The 19326-nt window shown below is 41.0% G+C and overlaps 1 protein-coding gene across 4 annotated transcripts in view; it reads left to right on the forward strand.

Annotated features, from left to right (window-relative positions):
* Positions 1 to 19326, forward strand: part of CACNA2D1 (calcium voltage-gated channel auxiliary subunit alpha2delta 1) — a 1206813-nt gene that overhangs the window by 797378 nt on the left and 390109 nt on the right. For all 4 annotated transcript variants that reach the window (XM_073551318.1, XM_073551320.1, XM_073551319.1 and 1 more), the window contains exons 8-9: positions 10289 to 10358; positions 12005 to 12055. In XM_073551318.1, coding sequence (XP_073407419.1) covers positions 10289 to 10358; positions 12005 to 12055 — 121 coding nt within the window. The remainder of the gene's footprint in view (positions 1 to 10288; positions 10359 to 12004; positions 12056 to 19326) is intronic.

Below are 19326 nucleotides of genomic sequence, written 5' to 3' on the forward strand. Positions count from 1 at the left end.
GAGCAACAAACTCCTTTCCAAATTAACAATAGATATCAGTTTTTGCAAGTTGCTCATTTAAGTCTAGAATCTTGGCTTCCAAACATCACTCAACGTACACACATGCAATACGATGGCATTGTCAATGAGGATTACATACAGTAGATAATAAAAATAATGGCAAAATAAATATAATCAATGAATATAAATCATACCCTTCCAAAATCCCTAAATCTAAAGTCAAGCAAGTGAGGCATTTTATTTTTTGCTGGGTCATGGGGTTCCCACAGAAGCCGGAAACCTTTGTTCATGCTGCATGAGAGCCATGGGCTGTTTTAATTAGTGTTCTTCAGTTTTTTTCTCAAATGTTCCCCACAAGTCATATTTTCAGGGCTCTTTTGATATGGTATGGATAATAATCTGATTATCAGAAGAATATGAATTGCCAAGGTATTCTTTTTCTGGGATATCTTTATATTTTGCCTCTTGGGGTTACATGTACCCAAAGATTGGAATTGGGTATGTTAGAGTGTTAAATAAGCATATACTAAAAATACATATTCCGATTCATTTTACTACATTGGATTGCATAGAAATGCAATTTTTTGTTCTCAATAGTGTGTGTGCAATTTAGGTATACTATGAAGTACTCTGTTTTGTATTTTTTCTCTGTAAGTATAAAGAATCCATGCTGCTTTCTAAAAGTATGTTTCCAACCAGTCAGTAGTACAATGAAATAAACATCTCCTGATTAGGATACATTGCTATAAACAAATTCAATATTACCTTCCATCCAATTTATGCAATCCATGTTCTGCTAACTGGGGTAATGGTTCACACCATTATGAGCAAATGTCCAGCGGGATTACAATTAGTAAGTCAGAAAGCATGATTGGCTAAAGGGTGAAATAGGTGCAGCTCGGTCATTCCGACTATTAATATTACTAAAGATCGTTCTTAATTGTCGTTGTAATACTTATAATAACTATTAATCAATATTACATGCAGCACATTATTTTTTTCAATTAGTAATAAGTACTGGAATACTAATTTGTCTTTCTAAAGTGTCTGCAGAGAAATTGCTAACATTTTTCATTCCCCCATCCCATGCATGTGATCTACACCAGGATTACTAATGTACGCTGATGTGATAGCTTTTCTGAATGGTCTTTGTCATGATTTTCTAGCAAAATAGTTCACTGTACATGCAACCCTAATATATTTGAAGCAAGTTAATAAAAGTGTCTAATATCAGGGATTTTTGCTTTTGTTTGTCTAGTTACTCTGAACCCCTGCACAGAATCCGTACTGTATTTCTTGTATTAATGGTGTAAACAGCTTCTTTTTTTTCAGGGATTTTCAGCTCATACAAAAATGTATACACCATTAGTACAGCAATAGGCACTGTGTGTTCTATGGCACGGATTCAAAGTAACCACACTGTAGACAATTCAATGCAAAATCCCTGACATTAGTCCATTTTATCATTCTGGTTGGTCCGAGTTTTAACTGCAGCTGAGACTTCAGGACTATAGTCTATATTATCACTGCAGCCAGTAACAGATTTTGGTGGCACATGCCTTTAACAACAACTGAGCACTGAGTTCAGTGATTGTCTGCTGCGGTGATGCGTGCTGTACTCATGATATCATCAATACACAAAGCACAGTCACTTGAGCAGGGACAATGATGGGGAGTACTATATGATTTGTTTTTCTACAATTATCTGATCAGTTTGGGCCCCATTTTCTAAAAGTGGAAGACTCCTTTAACAACTGGTAGTCTGAAGGGCAAACCCAGGCTTAATGGATGCATGGGGAATACACCAAGTAGATAGAGTGTTAGTAGAGGGTTGTTGATATTTATGTGTTTTTTGCACTTTATTTTTCAGTGTGCAGCTGGGCCCATTTGGCGCTATAAATTGCATTTTGGTTAGCACTGTGCTGCCCGCCTGATCTAATAGTATGGGCGTCACCAATAGGCTGTAAGCTAGATGCTCTGCATCACCTGTATGTGAAGAGCGCCGCATACAGACATTTTTTGTGCATTAATATGCCAAACAACCACCCCCCCTCCATGGATCGGCAAGCTATGAGTGTTTTTCTCATTGGCATTTTGCACCTGTGATAAATGGGTCCACTGCATCCTGTTAGTGCATTTGTTTGGAGGCCTGGGCAGGTAAACATCTCTGCCTTTTTTCTGCTGGTTTTTCAATTTTTTGGAAGATTTTTAAGTCCTCTTTCTGCTGCTTAGTGACATCCTGTAAAATTGCAATGAAGTGAGTGTGTTTATGTAGTCTTATTTTGTATATATATATATATATATATATATATATATATATATATACAGTTGTGGCCAAAAGTATTGACACCCCTGCAATTCTGTCAGATAATACTCAGTTTCTTCCTGAAAATGATTGCAAACACAAATTCTTTGTTATTATTATCTTCATTTAATTTGTCTTAAATGAAAAACACAAAAAGAATTGTCCTAAAGCCAAATTGGATATAATTCCACACCAAACATAAAAAAGAGGTTGGACAAAAGTATTGGCACTGTTCGAAAAATCATGTGATGCTTCTCTAATTTGTGTAATTAACAGCACCTGTAACTTACCTGTGGCACCTAACAGGTGTTGGCAGTAACTAAATCACACTTGCAGCCAGTTGACATGGATTAAAGTTGACTCAGCCTCTGCCCTGTGTACCACATTGAGCATGGAGAAAAGAAAGAAGATCAAAGAACTGTCTGAGGACTTGAGAAACCAAATTGTGAAGAAGCATGAGCAATTCAAGACCTGAGTGTTCCTGTGTCTACCGTGCGCAGTGTCATCAAGAAGTTTAAAGCCCACGACACTGTGGCTAACCTCTCTAGATTTGGACAGAAAAGAAAAATTGAAAAGAGATTTCAGCGCAAGATTGTGCAGATGTTGGATAAAGAACCACGACTAACATCCAAACAAGTTCAAGCTGCCCTGCAGTCCGAGGGTACAACAGTGTCAACCCGTACTATCCGTTGGCGTCTGAATGAAAAGGGACTGTATGGTAGGAGACCCAGGAAGACCCTACTTCTTACCCTGAGACATAAAAAAGCCAGGCTGGAATTTGCCAAAACTTACCTGAAAAAGCCTAAAACGTTTTGGAAGAATGTTCTCTGGTCAGATGAGACAAAAGTAGAGCTTTTTGGGCAAAGGCATCAACATAGAGTTTACAGGAGAAAAAAAGAGGCATTCAAAGAAAAAAACACGGTCCCTACTGTCAAACATGGCGGAGGTTCCCTGATGTTTTGGGGTTGCTTTGCTGCCTCTGGCACTGGACTGAAAAAAAAAAAAACCTTACCATGTACATGTGCTGCTGTATTCTTTTTCTCTATATTGTGCAGTTTTTGCAGCTTGCACGTGTTCACACTAGGAGGTGCTGGTCAGGTTTTTTTTCTGTCTATTTAATTGCTGGATGCTGGCTTCCTCCAGCCTGATCTTGCACCCCTCCCATTGGCTTTGCAGGTGGCTGCAATCAACTCTACCTGCCCATAAATTGTAGGCTTAGCCCAGTAGTGACATGTTTGTCCAAAATTGTAGGCTGGTTGCCCAGAAGTGGCTTATGTACGGTAGAGCAGGGAACGATCAGGGGAGGTCACCTTGCCGTGGTTGATGGGCTTACATGAAGTGGCGAATTTGTGCACCAAGAACCTTCATTTTCATATTACTGTAAGTAAAAAAAATTTTTTTGCAAAAAAATATCTTTGAGGATTATTATCTAAATTGAATGGTTTTAATGTTTTTCTGTGTTTTCACATGGCCTAGATTCATGTACATGTGCTGCTGTATTCTTTTTTTCTTTCTCTCTCTCTCTGTATATATATATATATATATATATATATATATACAGTCATATGTAAAAGTTTGGGCACCCCTATTAATGTTAACCTTTTTTCTTTATAACAATTTTGGTTTTTGCAACAGGTATTTCAGTTTCATATCTCTAATAACTGATGGACTCAGTTATATTTCTGGATTCAAATGAGGTTTATTGTACTAACAGAAAATGTGCAATCTGCATTTAAACAAAATTTGACCGGTGCAAAAGTATGGGCACCCCTATCATTTTCTTGATTTGAACACTCCTAACTACTTTTTACTGACTTCCTGAAGCACTAAATTGATTTTGTAACCTCATTGAGCTTTGAACTTCATAGCCAGGTGTATCAAATCATGAGAAAAGGTATTTAAAGTGGCCACTTGCAAGTAGTTCTCCTATTTGATTCTCCTATGAAGAGTGGCATCATGGGCTCCTCAAAACAACTCTCAAATGATCTGAAAACAAAGATTATTCAACATAGCTTTTCAGGGGAAGGATACAAAAAGTTGTCTCAGAGATTTAACCTGTCAGTTTCCACTGTGAGGAACATAGTAAGGAAATGGAAGAACACAGGTACAGTTCTTGTTAAGCCCAGAAGTGGCAGGCCAAGAAAAATATCAGAAAGGCAGAGAAGAAGAATGGTGAGAACAGTCAAGGACAATCCACAGACCACCTCCAAAGACCTGCAGCATCATCTTGCTGCAGATGGTGTCACTGTGCATCGGTCAACAATACAGCGCACTTTGCACAAGGAGAAGCTGTATGGGAGTGATGCGAAAGAAGCCGTTTCTGCAAGCACGCCACAAACAGAGTCGCCTGAGGTATGCAAAAGCACATTTGGACAAGCCAGTTACATTTTGGAAGAAGGTCCTGTGGACTGATGAAACAAAGATTGAGTTGTTTGGTCATACAAAAAGGCGTTATGCATGCGCTGTATTGTTGACCGATGCACAGTGACACCATAGGGGCAGAGACACGGATTCCAGCGATGTATCACTTTGAGGGCTGTGTGCTGCTTTTTTGATAACATCACTGTTTTATCTGTTGTAAATCAACCAGCTCTCTGCCTAAACCACTGATTGGCAGCTTTCTGTGTACATTGTGCATTGTCAGAAAGCTGCCAGTCAGTGGTGATGGGCGTGTGAGGTTATACTGAGCTCATGAATAATATGCAGCAGGCCAACTGGCTTCTAGATAGAATCTCCTGCTGATGAAACAGTGATTTTATCAAAATTAAAGCAAGCAGCCCAGTAAGTCACATATCATTACAATCAGATACTTTGTCTCACATTATGCTGCTTTGAGATTAGTATATAATCACAAAAATTGCCCAATAATCATAACATCCCAATTAGGGGTAATATACCACCAATAAATTGAATCACTTTATGGTAACCTAAAGATATAAAAAATCTGGTACCACACAATGGTATAAAATTACAAAAACCACGTCTTTATTGAAAAATACATAATGACAAAGAATTGACTCAAGAAAGGTACAAAACAATGAAAAGGGACGGATAAAAATCCATGGGAAATCCTACCATAGCATATTGTCAGAGACATATAAGCACACCTATACAATTACACCACAAAATAAGAGGAAGCTAATAGTAAATGGAATTCTCTCAATCCCATCAATATTTGTGTATGTCTAACAATAAGGTTGTCATGCCGAAAAACACACAGACCCCTCAAAATTATGTTGTGAGTTATCCCCTGAACAGCGTTAGCCGCAGGAAAGGTGAGCAAAAAAAAGGTAATTACCTGTAAAGTGTCAGCTAGGTGGTAAGTCCCAGGACGTCCCTTCTGCCCCAACGCGCGTTTCGTACTGCTTCCGGAGGCGTGTCAGGGCAGGGGGCGCCAAGATTTAAAATCACAGTCCTTTATCGCCATTGGTCAAACAATAACGTAATGTTTATGCATAATAATGAAGCGCCAGGCCAGCGCCTGCGCAATGACTAATAGAAGGTCCTGTGTGTCGCTATGTGTAAGAGAGGCATACACGGCGCATGCACCAGATCACATGGAACTTGCCATCCAATGAGGGGAATAGTAAGCGGTCACGTGGCCCGGAGACAGCAGGTCCTGGAAGGACATGCTGAAACCGCAACCACACTAGACCATGGCGTAAACCCCAGGCAGCTCTGTGCATCTGCATGCGCTCAGCCTCGGAGTGTTATTCTAAAGGAATCTCCTGTTTTTAATCTCATAAATAAAGTGCTGTGCGTAAGATCTATATATTAATATAATTAGTATTAAAAAGTGCAAGCTAAGTGAACAGCTATATCATTCACTATATATATATATATATATATATATATATATATATGTATATATATATAATCATGATGCAAAATTTCATATATGCACAAATATAAAAAATCCAATATATGTATAATAAAAAGTGCATTACTGCGTTAAACATATTCATATTTGTACAATCTATAATAATAGATAAAGTGCATAATATAATCAAATTAATAATTATACAATGATAAAAAGTAATAATAACAGAAAATAAGACCACATACATGAGATTACCCAATATACATTGTCAATAATTAATGACAAACAATAATAATTTCAAGACAATATATACAAAATTAACACACAGAAAAAACACACACAGGAATAATAAGGGACCAGTTTCTTCTAATATTACAGGAGATTCTTCATCCTACAGGAAGACACATCATAACCGTCAGCATAATCACACCATGGCAGATATAAACTAAAATTAATAAAAAAGACTGTTAAAACAATTATATGAAACAAAACATAAACCCCCCACCCAACACTCCTAAAGCTACTAAAGGTATGCGCTGAATCCTGCACTCTCATTCAGAGCTTGGGGAGTTAAGGTCCCTAATCTGAAAATCCACTGACATTCCTTTTTGGTAAGGCGCTTGGATACATCCCCCCCTCTAGGGCCCAGATCAATAGTGTCTATTCTCTTAACGGCTTAACGGAAAGAAACCTCGAGTTACACTGATGATGTTTACTATAATGTCTAGGAAGGGTCTTAAGAGTTGTGACATCCATTGCTTTGAGATTAGGTGGAAAAACATGCTGGCATATTACCCTGAATCTGACAGAAGGTTTTTGCTATGGAATCTTACATCACTATACTGTAGAGACAGAGACCCTGATTCCAGCGATATATCACTTTGTTTACAGGGTTCAACAGTTGTGATAGAATCTCAATTTTTTCGGCAGCGTATCAGATCTAATAGAGCAGGGTTCCCAAACTTCAGTCCTCAAGGCCCATCAACAGATCATGTTTTCAGGATTTCCTTTGTATTGCACAGGTGAAGCAATTATCACCTGGGCAATACTAAGGAAATCCTGAAAACATGATCTGTTGGTGGGCCTTGAGGACTGGAGTTGGGGAATCCTGTAATAGAGCACAGAATGCTGAGCTTTGCATAACATCCTGCCCACACCACTGATTGGCAGCTTTCTATATATACTGTTTTTTGGCAGAAACCTGCTAATCAGTGGCATGAGACACCCCTTTTCTGCATTGATAATCTCCAGCTGATAAAATACTGATTTTATTGAAACTGTAAAACAGCCCAGAAAGTGACATATTGCTGGAATCAGTGTATCTGCCTCTACATCATACTGTTCTCAGAATACATATAAAACAACTGCTGACAAATTCCCTTTAAGTAAATATACAATAAAATGTTGATATTTTAATGCTATTATGCATATAACATATTGCTTGTTGAATACTAAGAAAGCTGCGATTTCCTGACTTTAGCTGTCTTATCTGGAAACAAAAAAAAGGCTATCCTGAAATTTTGGAAATAGTTATTAATTGAACCTACTAATATGGCCTAATTACAAAAAAGTGCCCCCTTCTCTGTCTCTGCATCTGCCTTGATGGAGAAGTGAGCATGCTTAACAAATGAACTGAGAGAGCCATCCACCTTCATGATGAGCTGATGCACAGGGTGGAAAAGTTCTCCTTTCACACATCAGTTTTTTGCCATCAGTCACAATCCAATGGATCCATCGCAGATTGTGAAAAACTGATGCGACGGATCCATTTTTTCGACGGATCTAACTAGCGGTTCCTGTGAAAAAATGGATCCGTCGCATCAGTTTTTTCATTAGTTTCTTCCGTTTTTCGACGGATCCGTTTTTTAAACCATGATTTTTTTCTATTTTAACCAAAGTTTTCTACCTTGTTATCCCAAGTATTGGACCTTGTTACCATAACTATTAGAATTTCAACCTCTCCCCCCAAAAAAATTCCCCCTATGCCCCCCAAACAAAAAATGCTAAGTACTTTAGTAAGATGCTAAGCCACCCCCCTCTGTAATTAAAAGGTTTGATAGGCGCGATGCGCAAAGCAAACACAACCTTCCCCCTCCAGTATTTCCCAAAAAAACCCAAACATAACACACCCACCCAAGAAATACCTTGCAAACACCATTGCACAGTAAATACCCTCCTTCCTACTTAAAATCCCTTAACCCCCACTTGACTATATATTAACCACAGATGTAATGTTTTAAAAACCCTGGTAAAATTTTAAAGACCCAATTTCTGCATTCCCCATTTGTATACTCCATGGTTTTTTAAAATACAACCTCAAACACCTCTGTATTGCATGTAAACCAAAATAACCACCACAGGTGCTTTCCTGTGAGATTTAACCCAAAACTTTAAAGTTACCTTGGGGAAATCATACTATGGATGGCAAGGTTTTGGAACAATTTTAATAAAAAAAAATTTTAACTCACTTTTTTAAATTTATTTTCAACAAAGTAGGAGCTACACAGCTCTTTATTGAAATACAAGGACAGTAATGAAAAAAAAAATTGCTTGCCTGGACACGGCAACTCCAGTTGGCTGGACTCGGGCTGGCTGGACTTCGGCTGGCTGGTTTGCTTGCTGGGACATTGATGAGTGAAGCCCTACCTGGCAGGTTTATTTGCCTTTCCTAAAAGGGAGCTGGCTGGCTATAATTTGATACTAAATAATAAATTGGAGCATGCTCAGCTTAAAAAAACGGAATCCGTCGCCGGATTCCATCATTTGACGGATTACGACAGATCCTGCGCCCATAGGCTTCCATTATAGCAAACGATGGATGGCGGTGGATCAGTTTCTGTCCGATTTTTCGACGTAGAAAATGTTACTTTGTCTGTCATCTCCGGCCGACGGACAAACAATTTTCGGTGGATCCAGGGAACGATGGATGAAACGTGAGGCCATCCGTCACAATCCGTCGCTAATGCAAGTCGATGAGGAAAAAACGGATCAAGCGGCATCAGTTGCCGGATCCGTTTTTTTCAAAATTTGACGGATTGTGACCGATGGCAAAAAACTGATATGTGAAAGGGGCCTAACCAGCTTCACAAGTCCTCATTTCATGATCCTGAATTTCCACACCAACCAAGGGTCTCCTGACTTGAAATTATAGTCTCAAATATAAATGTAGCTGTTAATCCAGATAGAAAGAGCTCCAGTCCTTCTGGATATTGTGGTCCTATACATGGACCTTGGAATGAAGACTTGTGAAGCAAGTGTTATCTATGTCAGAAAGAAGGCAGGAATGGAGCTCCTGAGAATGTTAGCGTGTCTGAAATGTTAAAAATAATGTATCTCAGTAAGTCCGGTGTCACACATGTAATACGGAGTCCTCTCACATTGGAAGACCTGGCACAACTGCTGACCCTCCTGACCTAAGTGAACTGCTTCATAGACTTATCTGAAGGATTTTAAGATAACTTGTTAGCCCGATTTTGTAATGTAAAGTAAAGATATGGATGTAATGGCGCTGTAATAATGATTACATTGATACATTTGGTGAAGAAATCCGTTTAGTGGTTCTTCTTTAATCTCCATTTGAACGTTTCACCTAATTATATTTTTGTGCACAGGGGCTGGACTGTGCACAGGGTCTTCTCTTTCCTGTGTGTGATTCCCTGGCCACTCTGTCTTTCTCGCATCTGTGAATGACCTGCCTTCTCTGGTTGAAATATCAGCAGTGACCTATCATTCACAGACCGGAGGTAACTAGAGGGGCTGGGGAATCACACACAAGGAGGAGAAGACCCTGTGCACAGTCCAGCCCTTATGCACCAAAATCTAATTAGCAGAAAAGTTTCAATGGTGATTAAAGAAGAACCACAAAGTAGATTTCTTCACCAAAGTCAGTGCAATCAGTGTTACTGCGCCATTACAGCCGTGTCTTTACTTTACATTACAAAATTGTACTGACAGGTTCTCTTTAACTTGGGTTAGGAGAGCTGGCGGTCAGGCTGAGGCTTCTGCTGCAAGAACAATCCATGTTTTAAGGGTGTGTGAAACTGGCCTAATTTCAATTAATTTCTATTCACAAAAGATACGAATTTTTATATTCCATGTAACCTCTGTAATTGTAATAGACATAATTCTAATAATTGTAAAATTAATTACTGTCCCCCATTTAGCTTCTCCGTGGGTGGATAAGAGCAGAACTCCAAATAACATTGATCTTTATGATGTGCGGAGAAGGCCATGGTGAGTGGATTTATTGTTTTTCATTGTTGTGCTATGGTCACTAATAGGCTGTGTTTCAATTTATTAACATATCTGGGAAGAAAAGGATGGAAACGAGTAAACACGGCTCATCTGGTCTCTCGGCTTCATTATTTTTCATTATCAGAGCACAATAAATAGTATTGCTTACAAATTACATTGTAATGAATTGCGGGTGTTGAAGTGGTCTATTAAACGGTTGTGGTTTCTGCTGAACTTTAAGCAGAATATAAGCGTGACCTTTATTCTACTGGTTAATTAGAAATTGTAGCCCTAAACAGTTTAAACAGCACAGAACTAAATATGGGACCTCATTAAGTACCTGTATTTTTGTTTTTAATTAATGATCAGTAATTAAATGCATATATTCATCTTCGTTTTTTTAATAAGCCAAAGATTAAAATTACCTGTCAAGGAAATAATTAATTTCTTACGCATATTTTCATACATTATAAGCATTATCTAGGAAATCTTAATTAGTGCAGAACAGCACATTTTCTAATCTCGTTGCATTATGGACACATACATGTCTACAGATACGTGCACAGCTAGTGAACGCTGCAGATTGAAGTAATTCTAACAGAGGTCAGTGACGTGACGTAGCATGTCTCTGGTTTCTATAATAGAAAATGTCAATTAGAGACATCTTTTCCATATAGCTCCATCCTTGGAATTCTTTTATTATACTCTGCATTATGAGATGCAAAAATAGATGGAGAGATGGAGTGGGAAGGTAGCTACATGATGTTCTCTATATTCGTGAAATACCTAAGGCACTTTAGCCTGACTATTACAGAAGGCCCTTCAAGTTCCTTTTTTCTAAAGGCCTTTAGTTTATTACTAAAAACATCCTTCTCATGCAGTAATTGTGTTCCACTGAAAACGTCTGATACGCAGTACTAGAATACATTCAATACCTTCAATTAGAACAGGGCTACCATAAGTGGTTACATGGAAAATGTGGTAAACACATTTATAAGCAAAAGAGAAAAAACCTATTATACAAATCCATTTTCCAAAGCAGCTGATCTCCCTGACTGTGTCATTTAGGAAACAATGCCTACAAATTGGTACAATGGAACTCCATTCAGGTTACGTCATGCAGAATAAATATATTAGGAATAGAGTTTTTTTATCATCTTTATGCACTCTCAGATGTATCCAAAATGGGAAGTGATACATTTATGTATATTTAATATTTAGTTAGAGATACAAACTATATTATTTGCGTCTCATAGAGTTGGCTAGTTATTAGTTGAGTCTTCCAGAGTTACAGAATTGATGACTTATCTTTACCATAGCTCATCAATATCAGTTTGATGGGGTCTGACACCCAGCACCCCCAATGTTAAGTTCTTTTTAACTTCAGTGGACTGATGTAAACCAAGTATGGAACCAGAACCCCATAGCTACATTCTCTGTGATGGTGTCACTTGGGTACTGCTGAACAGCTCCTGTTGAAGAGAACATCAGCTGAGCGTCAGTACCTAAGTATGGCCACTTTATAGTGAATGGAACCATGTAGTTCCAGCTCTGTAGATTGTATACTTTTTTATACTGGAAAAAAAATACTTAATAAATACAGCATATACATATACAAACATATTTTTTTTTCTGATTGTTTTTAGGTACATACAGGGAGCTGCATCTCCAAAGGACATGCTTATCCTAGTGGATGTGTATGTATAGTTTTTTTACTTTATTTATTTTTGTGTTTTATTTGGGTTGCTTTTTTCTTTTTATTCGCTCTTCTAAAGTGGATATGTCTCAAAATGTCACAATTAAAAGCAAGACAAGGATGGGGATAAGGAGTCATGCAGACGAGGATGGGGATAAAGAGCCATGTATACCAGGATGGGGATAAGGAGCCATTTATACAAGGATAGGGATAAGGAACCATGCAGACAAGGATGGGGATACAGAGCCATGCAGACAAGGATGGGGATAAGGAACCATGCAGACAAGGAAGGGGATAAGGAGCCATTTATACAAGGATAGGGATAAGGAACCACGCAGACAAGGATGGGGATAAGGAGCCATGGAGGCAAGGATGGAGATTGTTGTGAGTTCATTTTCCCCTTCGTCACTGGGGTCTGGTGAACTCCCTATTCTGGTAAAGGAAGGTAATGAGCCTGATTATCAGGCACCTGAGTCTAATGAGGATGACTGGCTGAGTGGAGTCACGGACTGGAAATAAGGCTGCCGACGCCCTTCTGCCCTGCGGGTGATTTCTCTGTGGACTTCTAGGACACCAGTCTGATTCCTGCTCCTCTAAAGCTAAGTTTCTGTTTTGCCTGTTAGCTTTTTATTTTGTTTTTTGTTTTCCTTGCTTTTCAGTATTCTGCCATTCCCTGCTGGGGTGAGCTGAATCTCCTTTTGCCTGTAGCTCTGTCTTCGGTATATTCCTGAGTGCTGACATAACTTTTTTGAAGCCTAGCGTCTTCAGGGCCTTTTTCACTGTCAGTCTGTTGGCTCTTATTTTCATAGGGTTTTTCACGGATTGCAGACAGCAGCCTTCCTGTCCTTTTCTATTTAGATAGCTTGGGCCCCTCTTTGCTCAGTCTATCTTTCTGTCTGTGTTGGTGTTTTCATCTTGCTTCACCGTCATTATATGTTGGGGGCTGCCTATTGCTTTGGGGTCTGCTCTGGGGCAGTTTGGATTTCCCCTTTCTTTCTTTGGGCCTGTTTAGTTCTCCGGCTGTGATCGAGGGGTCTGGGGCATCGTACGAACCCCCCATTGCTACTGTTGGTTGTGTTGATAGGTTCAGGGGTCTGCAGTCCGATAGCTGCCAACTTCTCTGGTTTTCTGGACTTAGCTAGCATTTCTGTTTTTGCCTCCTACGGTGACTCAATCATAACAGAATCACCCGCCATACCGCAGATCCTAGGGTACTCAATAGCAGGAAAGAATTGTGTTTAAAAAAAATAAAAAGGTGTGTTTATATTCTTTCCTCTATATCTCTGAGGCCGTAGGGGGAATTTTTTTTTTTTCTCTCAATGGAGATAAAGCAATTGTCTGATCGTGTGGAGCAGCTCGCTGCGGAAGTGCGGGGAATTTCCGCCTACCTTGCTCGTTCGCATGCTGTTGAACCAAAGATCCCTACACCTGATGTATTTTTTGGGGATCGATCTAAATTTTTGAGTTTCAAAAATAATTGTAAATTATTTTTTGCCTTGAAGCCTAACTCGTCAGGGAGCTCCGCGCAGCAGGTTAAAATTGTCATCTCTTTGATGCCTGGCGATCCCCAGGATTGGGCGTTTTCTTTGAAACCAGATGATCCTATTCTGACTAATGTGAACGCATTCTTTCAAGCTTTGGGGTTGTTGTATGACGAACCTAATGCTATTGATCAGGCTGAAAAGACCCTGTTGGCATTGAACCAGGGTCGAGATTCTGCAGAGTTGTACTGTCAAACGTTCCAAAAGTGGGCGGTCCTTACTACCTGGAATGATAATGCCTTGGCTGCTCTCTTTCGGAAGGGTTTGTCAGAAGCCGTAAAAGATACTATGGTGGGATTTCCTGTTCCCTCTGGTCTGGACGATTCTATGTCATTAGCCATTCAGGTTGATCTGCGTTTACGTGAACGCAGGATTGCATGAGAGGTGTTGCCACCGGTTGAACAGACGTCTGAACCTATGCAATGTGATAGAGTTTTGTCTAAGGCGCAATGTCAGGAGTTCAGAAGGCGTAATAAGCTGTGTTTTTTCTGTGGAGATGCCTCGCATATTATTTCTGTTTGTCCTAAACGAGAGAAACGCTTTGCACACACGTTTTCTGTTGGTGTTCAACCTAAGTTTCTTCTGGCAATTACTCTGATCTGCTCCCTGTCCACATTTTCCGCCAAGGCTTTTGTGGATTCAGGAGCAGCGCTAAACCTAATGGACTTGGATTTTGCTAAACGTTGTGGATTTCCGATGACACCTCTGCAGATGCCTATCCCTTTGAGGGGGATTGATGCTACTCCTTTGGCTAAAAATAAACCTCAGTTTTGGACCCAGGTGGTCATTCGGGTCACCCCATACCATCAAGAAAATTGCAGATTTTTGGTATTGCATGGTCTGCATGATGCCGTTGTTCTGGGGTTTCCCTGGTTGCAAATTCATAATCCAGTTTTGGATTGGAAATCTGTGTCTGTGGTGAGTTGGGGTTGTCGGTGTGCCTTTAGTGAGGCTCCGTTTTTTTCCACCTCTCCTCAGTCGCATGATGTTCCTGACTATTTTGCGGACTTTTATGATGTATTTAGTGAGAATGCATCTGCGTCCTTGCCTCCTCATAGGAGTTATGACTGTGCAATTTAACTAAGCTCGGGGTGTAAATTTCCCAAGGGTCGGCTCTTCAATTTATCTGTACCCGAGCACGAGGCTATGCGGTCCTATATTAAGGAGGCGTTGGAGAAGGGTCATATTAGACCATCCTCTTCACCCTTAGGTGCCGGGTTTTTTTTTGTGGCCAAAAAGGATGGTTCTTTAAGGCCTTGTATTGATTATCGTGCCCTCAATAAAATTACTATTAAATATCAGTATCCGTTACCCCTGATTTCGGATCTATTCTCTAGAGTTAGAGGTGCTTGCTGGTTTACCAAGCTTGACCTCAGGGGGGCGTATAATCTTATCCGCATTAAGCAGGGGGATGAATGGAAGACGGCGTTTAATACTCCAGAGGGACATTTTGAGTACCTGGTGATGCCTTTTGGGCTCACTAATGCCCCTTCTGTCTTCCAGTGCTTCATGAACGATATTTTCCGAGACTTTGTCGATAAATTTTTGATTATCTATCTGGATGATATTTTGATCTTCTCCAAGGATTGGGATTCTCATGTGGAACATATTCGGACTGTGTTCCAGATCTTGAGGGAGAATTCCCTGTATGTCAAAGGATCGAAATGCCTTTTTGGAGTACAGAGGATTTCATTTTTGGGATTTATTTTGTCTCCGTCAACTATTGAAATGGACCCGGCCAAGGTACAGGCCATTTATGATTGGGTTCAGCCCACTTCTTTGAAGGCCCTCCAGAAGTTTTTGGGTTTTGCTAATTTTTATCGGAAATTTATAGCAAAATTTTCTAGTATTGCCAAGCCATTGAGTGATCTGACTAAGAAGGGTGCTGATGTGTTGAATTGGTCTCCTGAGGCTGTTGCTTCCCTTCAGGAGCTGAAGCGAAGATTTACCTCCGCCCCGGTTTTGCGGCAACCTGATGTCTCACTCCCGTTCCAGGTAGAGGTGGATGCTTCTGAGATTGGTGCAGGAGCTGTTATGTCCCAAAAGGATCCTGTAACATCTAAAATGAATCCCTGTGCTTTCTTTTCCCGAAAGTTCTCTCCGTCTGAACGTAACTATGATGTGGGGAATCGGGAACTGTTGGCCATGAAATGGGCATTTGAGGAGTGGAGACATTGGTTGGAGGGAGCTAAACATCAAGTTGTGGTCCTCACTGACCACAAGAATTTGATTTACCTAGAGTTGGCTAAACGCTTGAACCCTAGACAGGCTAGGTGGGCCTTGTTTTTTACACGTTTTGATTTTGTGGTCTCTTTTCTTCCTGGAACTAAGAATGTCAAGGCAGACGCCCTCTCTAGGAGTTTCTTTGCTGATTCTCCTGTGGTGACCAAGCCTGCTACCATCTTAGGCGAAGGGGTAGTTCTTTCTGCCATCTCGCCCGATTTGAGACTTGCTCTGCAAGAGTTCCAGGAGGACAAACCTGAGCGTTGTCCCAGTGGAAAGTTGTATGTTCCTGACCAGTGGAAGAAGAGAGTGATGTCTGAAGTTCATTGCTCTGCATTGGCTGGTCATCCAGGTATTTTTGGTACTAGAGATCTGGTGAGTCGCTCTTTTTGGTGGCCCACCTTGTCTCATGATGTCAGGAATTTTGTGCAGTCCTGTGGGACTTGCGCCCGGTCTAAATCTTGTTCTCGCTCTAGTGGGTTGTTGATGCCTTTGCCGGTCCCCAGGAGGCCATGGACCCATATTTCAATGGATTTCATCTCTGATATGCCGGTCTCTCAAAGAATGACTGTTATTTGGGTGATTTGTGATAGGTTCTCTAAGATGGTTCATCTTGTACCACTCCCTAAGTTGCCATCTTCCTCTGAGTTGGTGCCCCTGTTTTTGCAACAGGTGGTTCGCTTACACGGGATTCCTGAGAACATTGTGTCTGACAGAGGAGTTTAGTTTGTGTCTAGATTTTGGAGGACTTTCTGTTCCAAGCTGGGAATTCAGTTGTCCTTCTCCTCTGCTTTTCACCCTCAGACCAATGAGCAGACGGAGAGAGCAAACCAGACCTTGGAGTCGTATTTGAGATGGTTTATTTCCTCTGATCAGGATGATTGGGTTTCATTTTTGCCCTTGGCCGAATTTGCTTTAAATAATAGAGCTAGTTCTGCCACTTTGATGTCACCTTTTGTTTGTAACTTTGGGTTTCATCCTCGATTTTCTTCAGGGCAGGTGGAGCCTTCTGCCTGCCCAGGTGTTGACACTGTGGTGGAGAGAATGCACCAGATCTGGGACCAAGTGGTGGATAAGTTATCTTTCTCCCAGGAAAAGGCCCAGCGGTTTTCCAATCGACATAGTACCATTGGTCCCCAGTTTAAGATTGTTGATATGGTGTGGCTATCATCAAAAAATATTGCTATGAAGGTGGCTTCTCCTAAGTTTAAGCCTAGATTTATTGGACCTTACAAGATTTTGGAGATTATTAATCCGGTCTCTTTTCGTTTGGCTCTTCCTGTCACATTTAAAATCCATAATGTGTTCCATAAGTCCTTGTTGAAGAGGTTTGTTGAACCAGTTGTTCCTGGGGTGGCACCTCCAGACCCTGTATTGGTTGAAGGTAACATGGAATATGAGGTAGAGAAAATACTGGATTCCCGTCTGGCTAGACGGAGACTCCAGTATTTGGTTAAGTGGAAGGGTTATGGTCAGGAGGATAATTCCTGGGTCTCTGCCTCTGATATTCATGCCAAAAGATTGGTGCGTGCATTTCATCGGGCTCACCCTGATCGCCCTGGTGGCGTGGTTGAGGGTTCGGTGACCCCTCCTCAAGGGGGAGGTACTGTTGTGAGTTCATTTTCCCCTTCGTCACGGGGTCTGGTGAACTCCCTATTCTGGTAAAGGAAGGTAATGAGCCTGATTATCAGGCACCTGAGTCTAATGAGGATGACTGGCTGAGTGGAGTCACGGACTGGATATAAGGCTGCCGATGCCCTTCTGCCCTGCGGGTGATTTCTCTGTGGACTTCTAGGACACCAGTCTGATTCCTGCTCCTCTAAAGCTAAGTTTCTGATTTGCCTGTTAGCTTTTTGTTTTGTTTTTTGTTTTCCTTGCTTTTCAGTATTCTGCCATTCCCTGCTGGGGTGAGCTGAATCTCCTTTTGCCTATAGCTCTGTCTTCGGTATATTCCTGAGTGCTGACATATCTTATTTGAAGCCTAGCGTCTTCAGGGCCTTTTTCACTGTCAGTCTGTTGGCTCTTATTTTCATAGGGTTTTTCACGGATTGCAGACAGCAGCCTTCCTGTCCTTTTCTATTTAGTTAGCTTGGGTGTTATGAATGAGTCACTGTAGGAGGCAAAAGCAGAAATACAAGCTAAGTCCAGAAAACCAGAGAAGTTGGCAACTATCAGATTGCAGACCCCTGAACCTATCAACACAACTAGCAGTAGCCGTGGGGGGTTCCTACGAAGCCGTAGACCCCTTGATCACAGCCGGAGAATTACATAGGCCTAAAGAAAGAAAGGGGAAATCTAAACTGCCCCAGAGCAGACCCCAAAGCAATAGGCAGCCCCCAACATATAATGACGGTGAAGCAAGATGAAAATACTAACACAGACAGAAAGATAGACTGAGCAAAGCCGGGGCCCGCAACTATCTAGATAGGAAAGGACAGGAAGGCTGCTGTCTGCAATCTGCCAAAACCCTATCAAAGACATAAGCCAACAAGCTGATATGAAAAAGGCCCTGAAGCAGCTAGGCTTCAAAAACTAAATCAGCACTCAGGTATTTTCAGAAGACAGAGCTAAATGAATTCAGCACACCCCAGCAGGGAATGGCAGAAATCCAGAAAAACAAAGCAAAACAAAGTCAAAGCACAAAAGCCAAAGGCCGAGCAGCAAACTTAGCTTTAGAGGAGCAGGAATTCAGAGTGGTCTCCAAGGATCCCACAGAGAAATCACCCGCAGGGCAGAAGGGCATCGGCAGCCTTATATCCAGTCCGTAACTCCACTCAGCCAGTCATCATCATCAGCCTCAGGTGTTTGATAATCAGGCTCACTACCTTTCTTTACCAGAAGAGGGAGTTCCTCGGGCCTCAGTAATGAAGGGGAAAATGAACTCACAACACTTGGGCCCCTCTTTGCTCAGTCTATCTTTCTGTCTGTGTTGGTGTTTTCATCTTGCTTCACCGTCATTATATGTTGGGGGCTGCCTATTGCTTTGGGGTCTGCTCTGGGGCAGTTTGGATTGCCCCTTTCTTTCTTTGGGCCTGTTTAGTTCTCCGGCTGTGATCGAGGGGTCTGGGGCATCGTAGGAACCCCCCACGGCTACTGTTGGTTGTGTTGATAGGTTCAGGGGTCTGCAGTCCGATAGCTGCCAACTTCTCTGGTTTTCTGGACTTAGCTAGCATTTCTGTTTTTGCCTCCTACGGTGACTCAATCATAACAGGAGATATTGTGCCATGCAGACAAGGATGGGGATAAGGAGCCATGCAGACCAGGATATGGATTACGAATCCATGCAGACAAGGATGGGGATAAGGAGCCATGCAGACAAGGATGGGGATAAGGAGCCATTCATACAAGGATGGGGATACAAAGCCTGAAATGCAGAAGTATCAATGCTCATGTTCAGGTTGCCTGAGGGAGGAAGTATTATGTTCTATATTACAGATTATCACTAATTTCTTTGTGAAAGAAATATTATTTTTTATTATTATGCTTAAAAGAGGTGTCCAATGAGCAA

The sequence above is a fragment of the Dendrobates tinctorius genome, unplaced genomic scaffold (assembly GCF_039654945.1).
Source record: "Dendrobates tinctorius isolate UK_male_01 unplaced genomic scaffold, ASM3965494v1 ptg000174l, whole genome shotgun sequence".
NCBI classification, from domain to species: domain Eukaryota; kingdom Metazoa; phylum Chordata; class Amphibia; order Anura; family Dendrobatidae; genus Dendrobates; species Dendrobates tinctorius.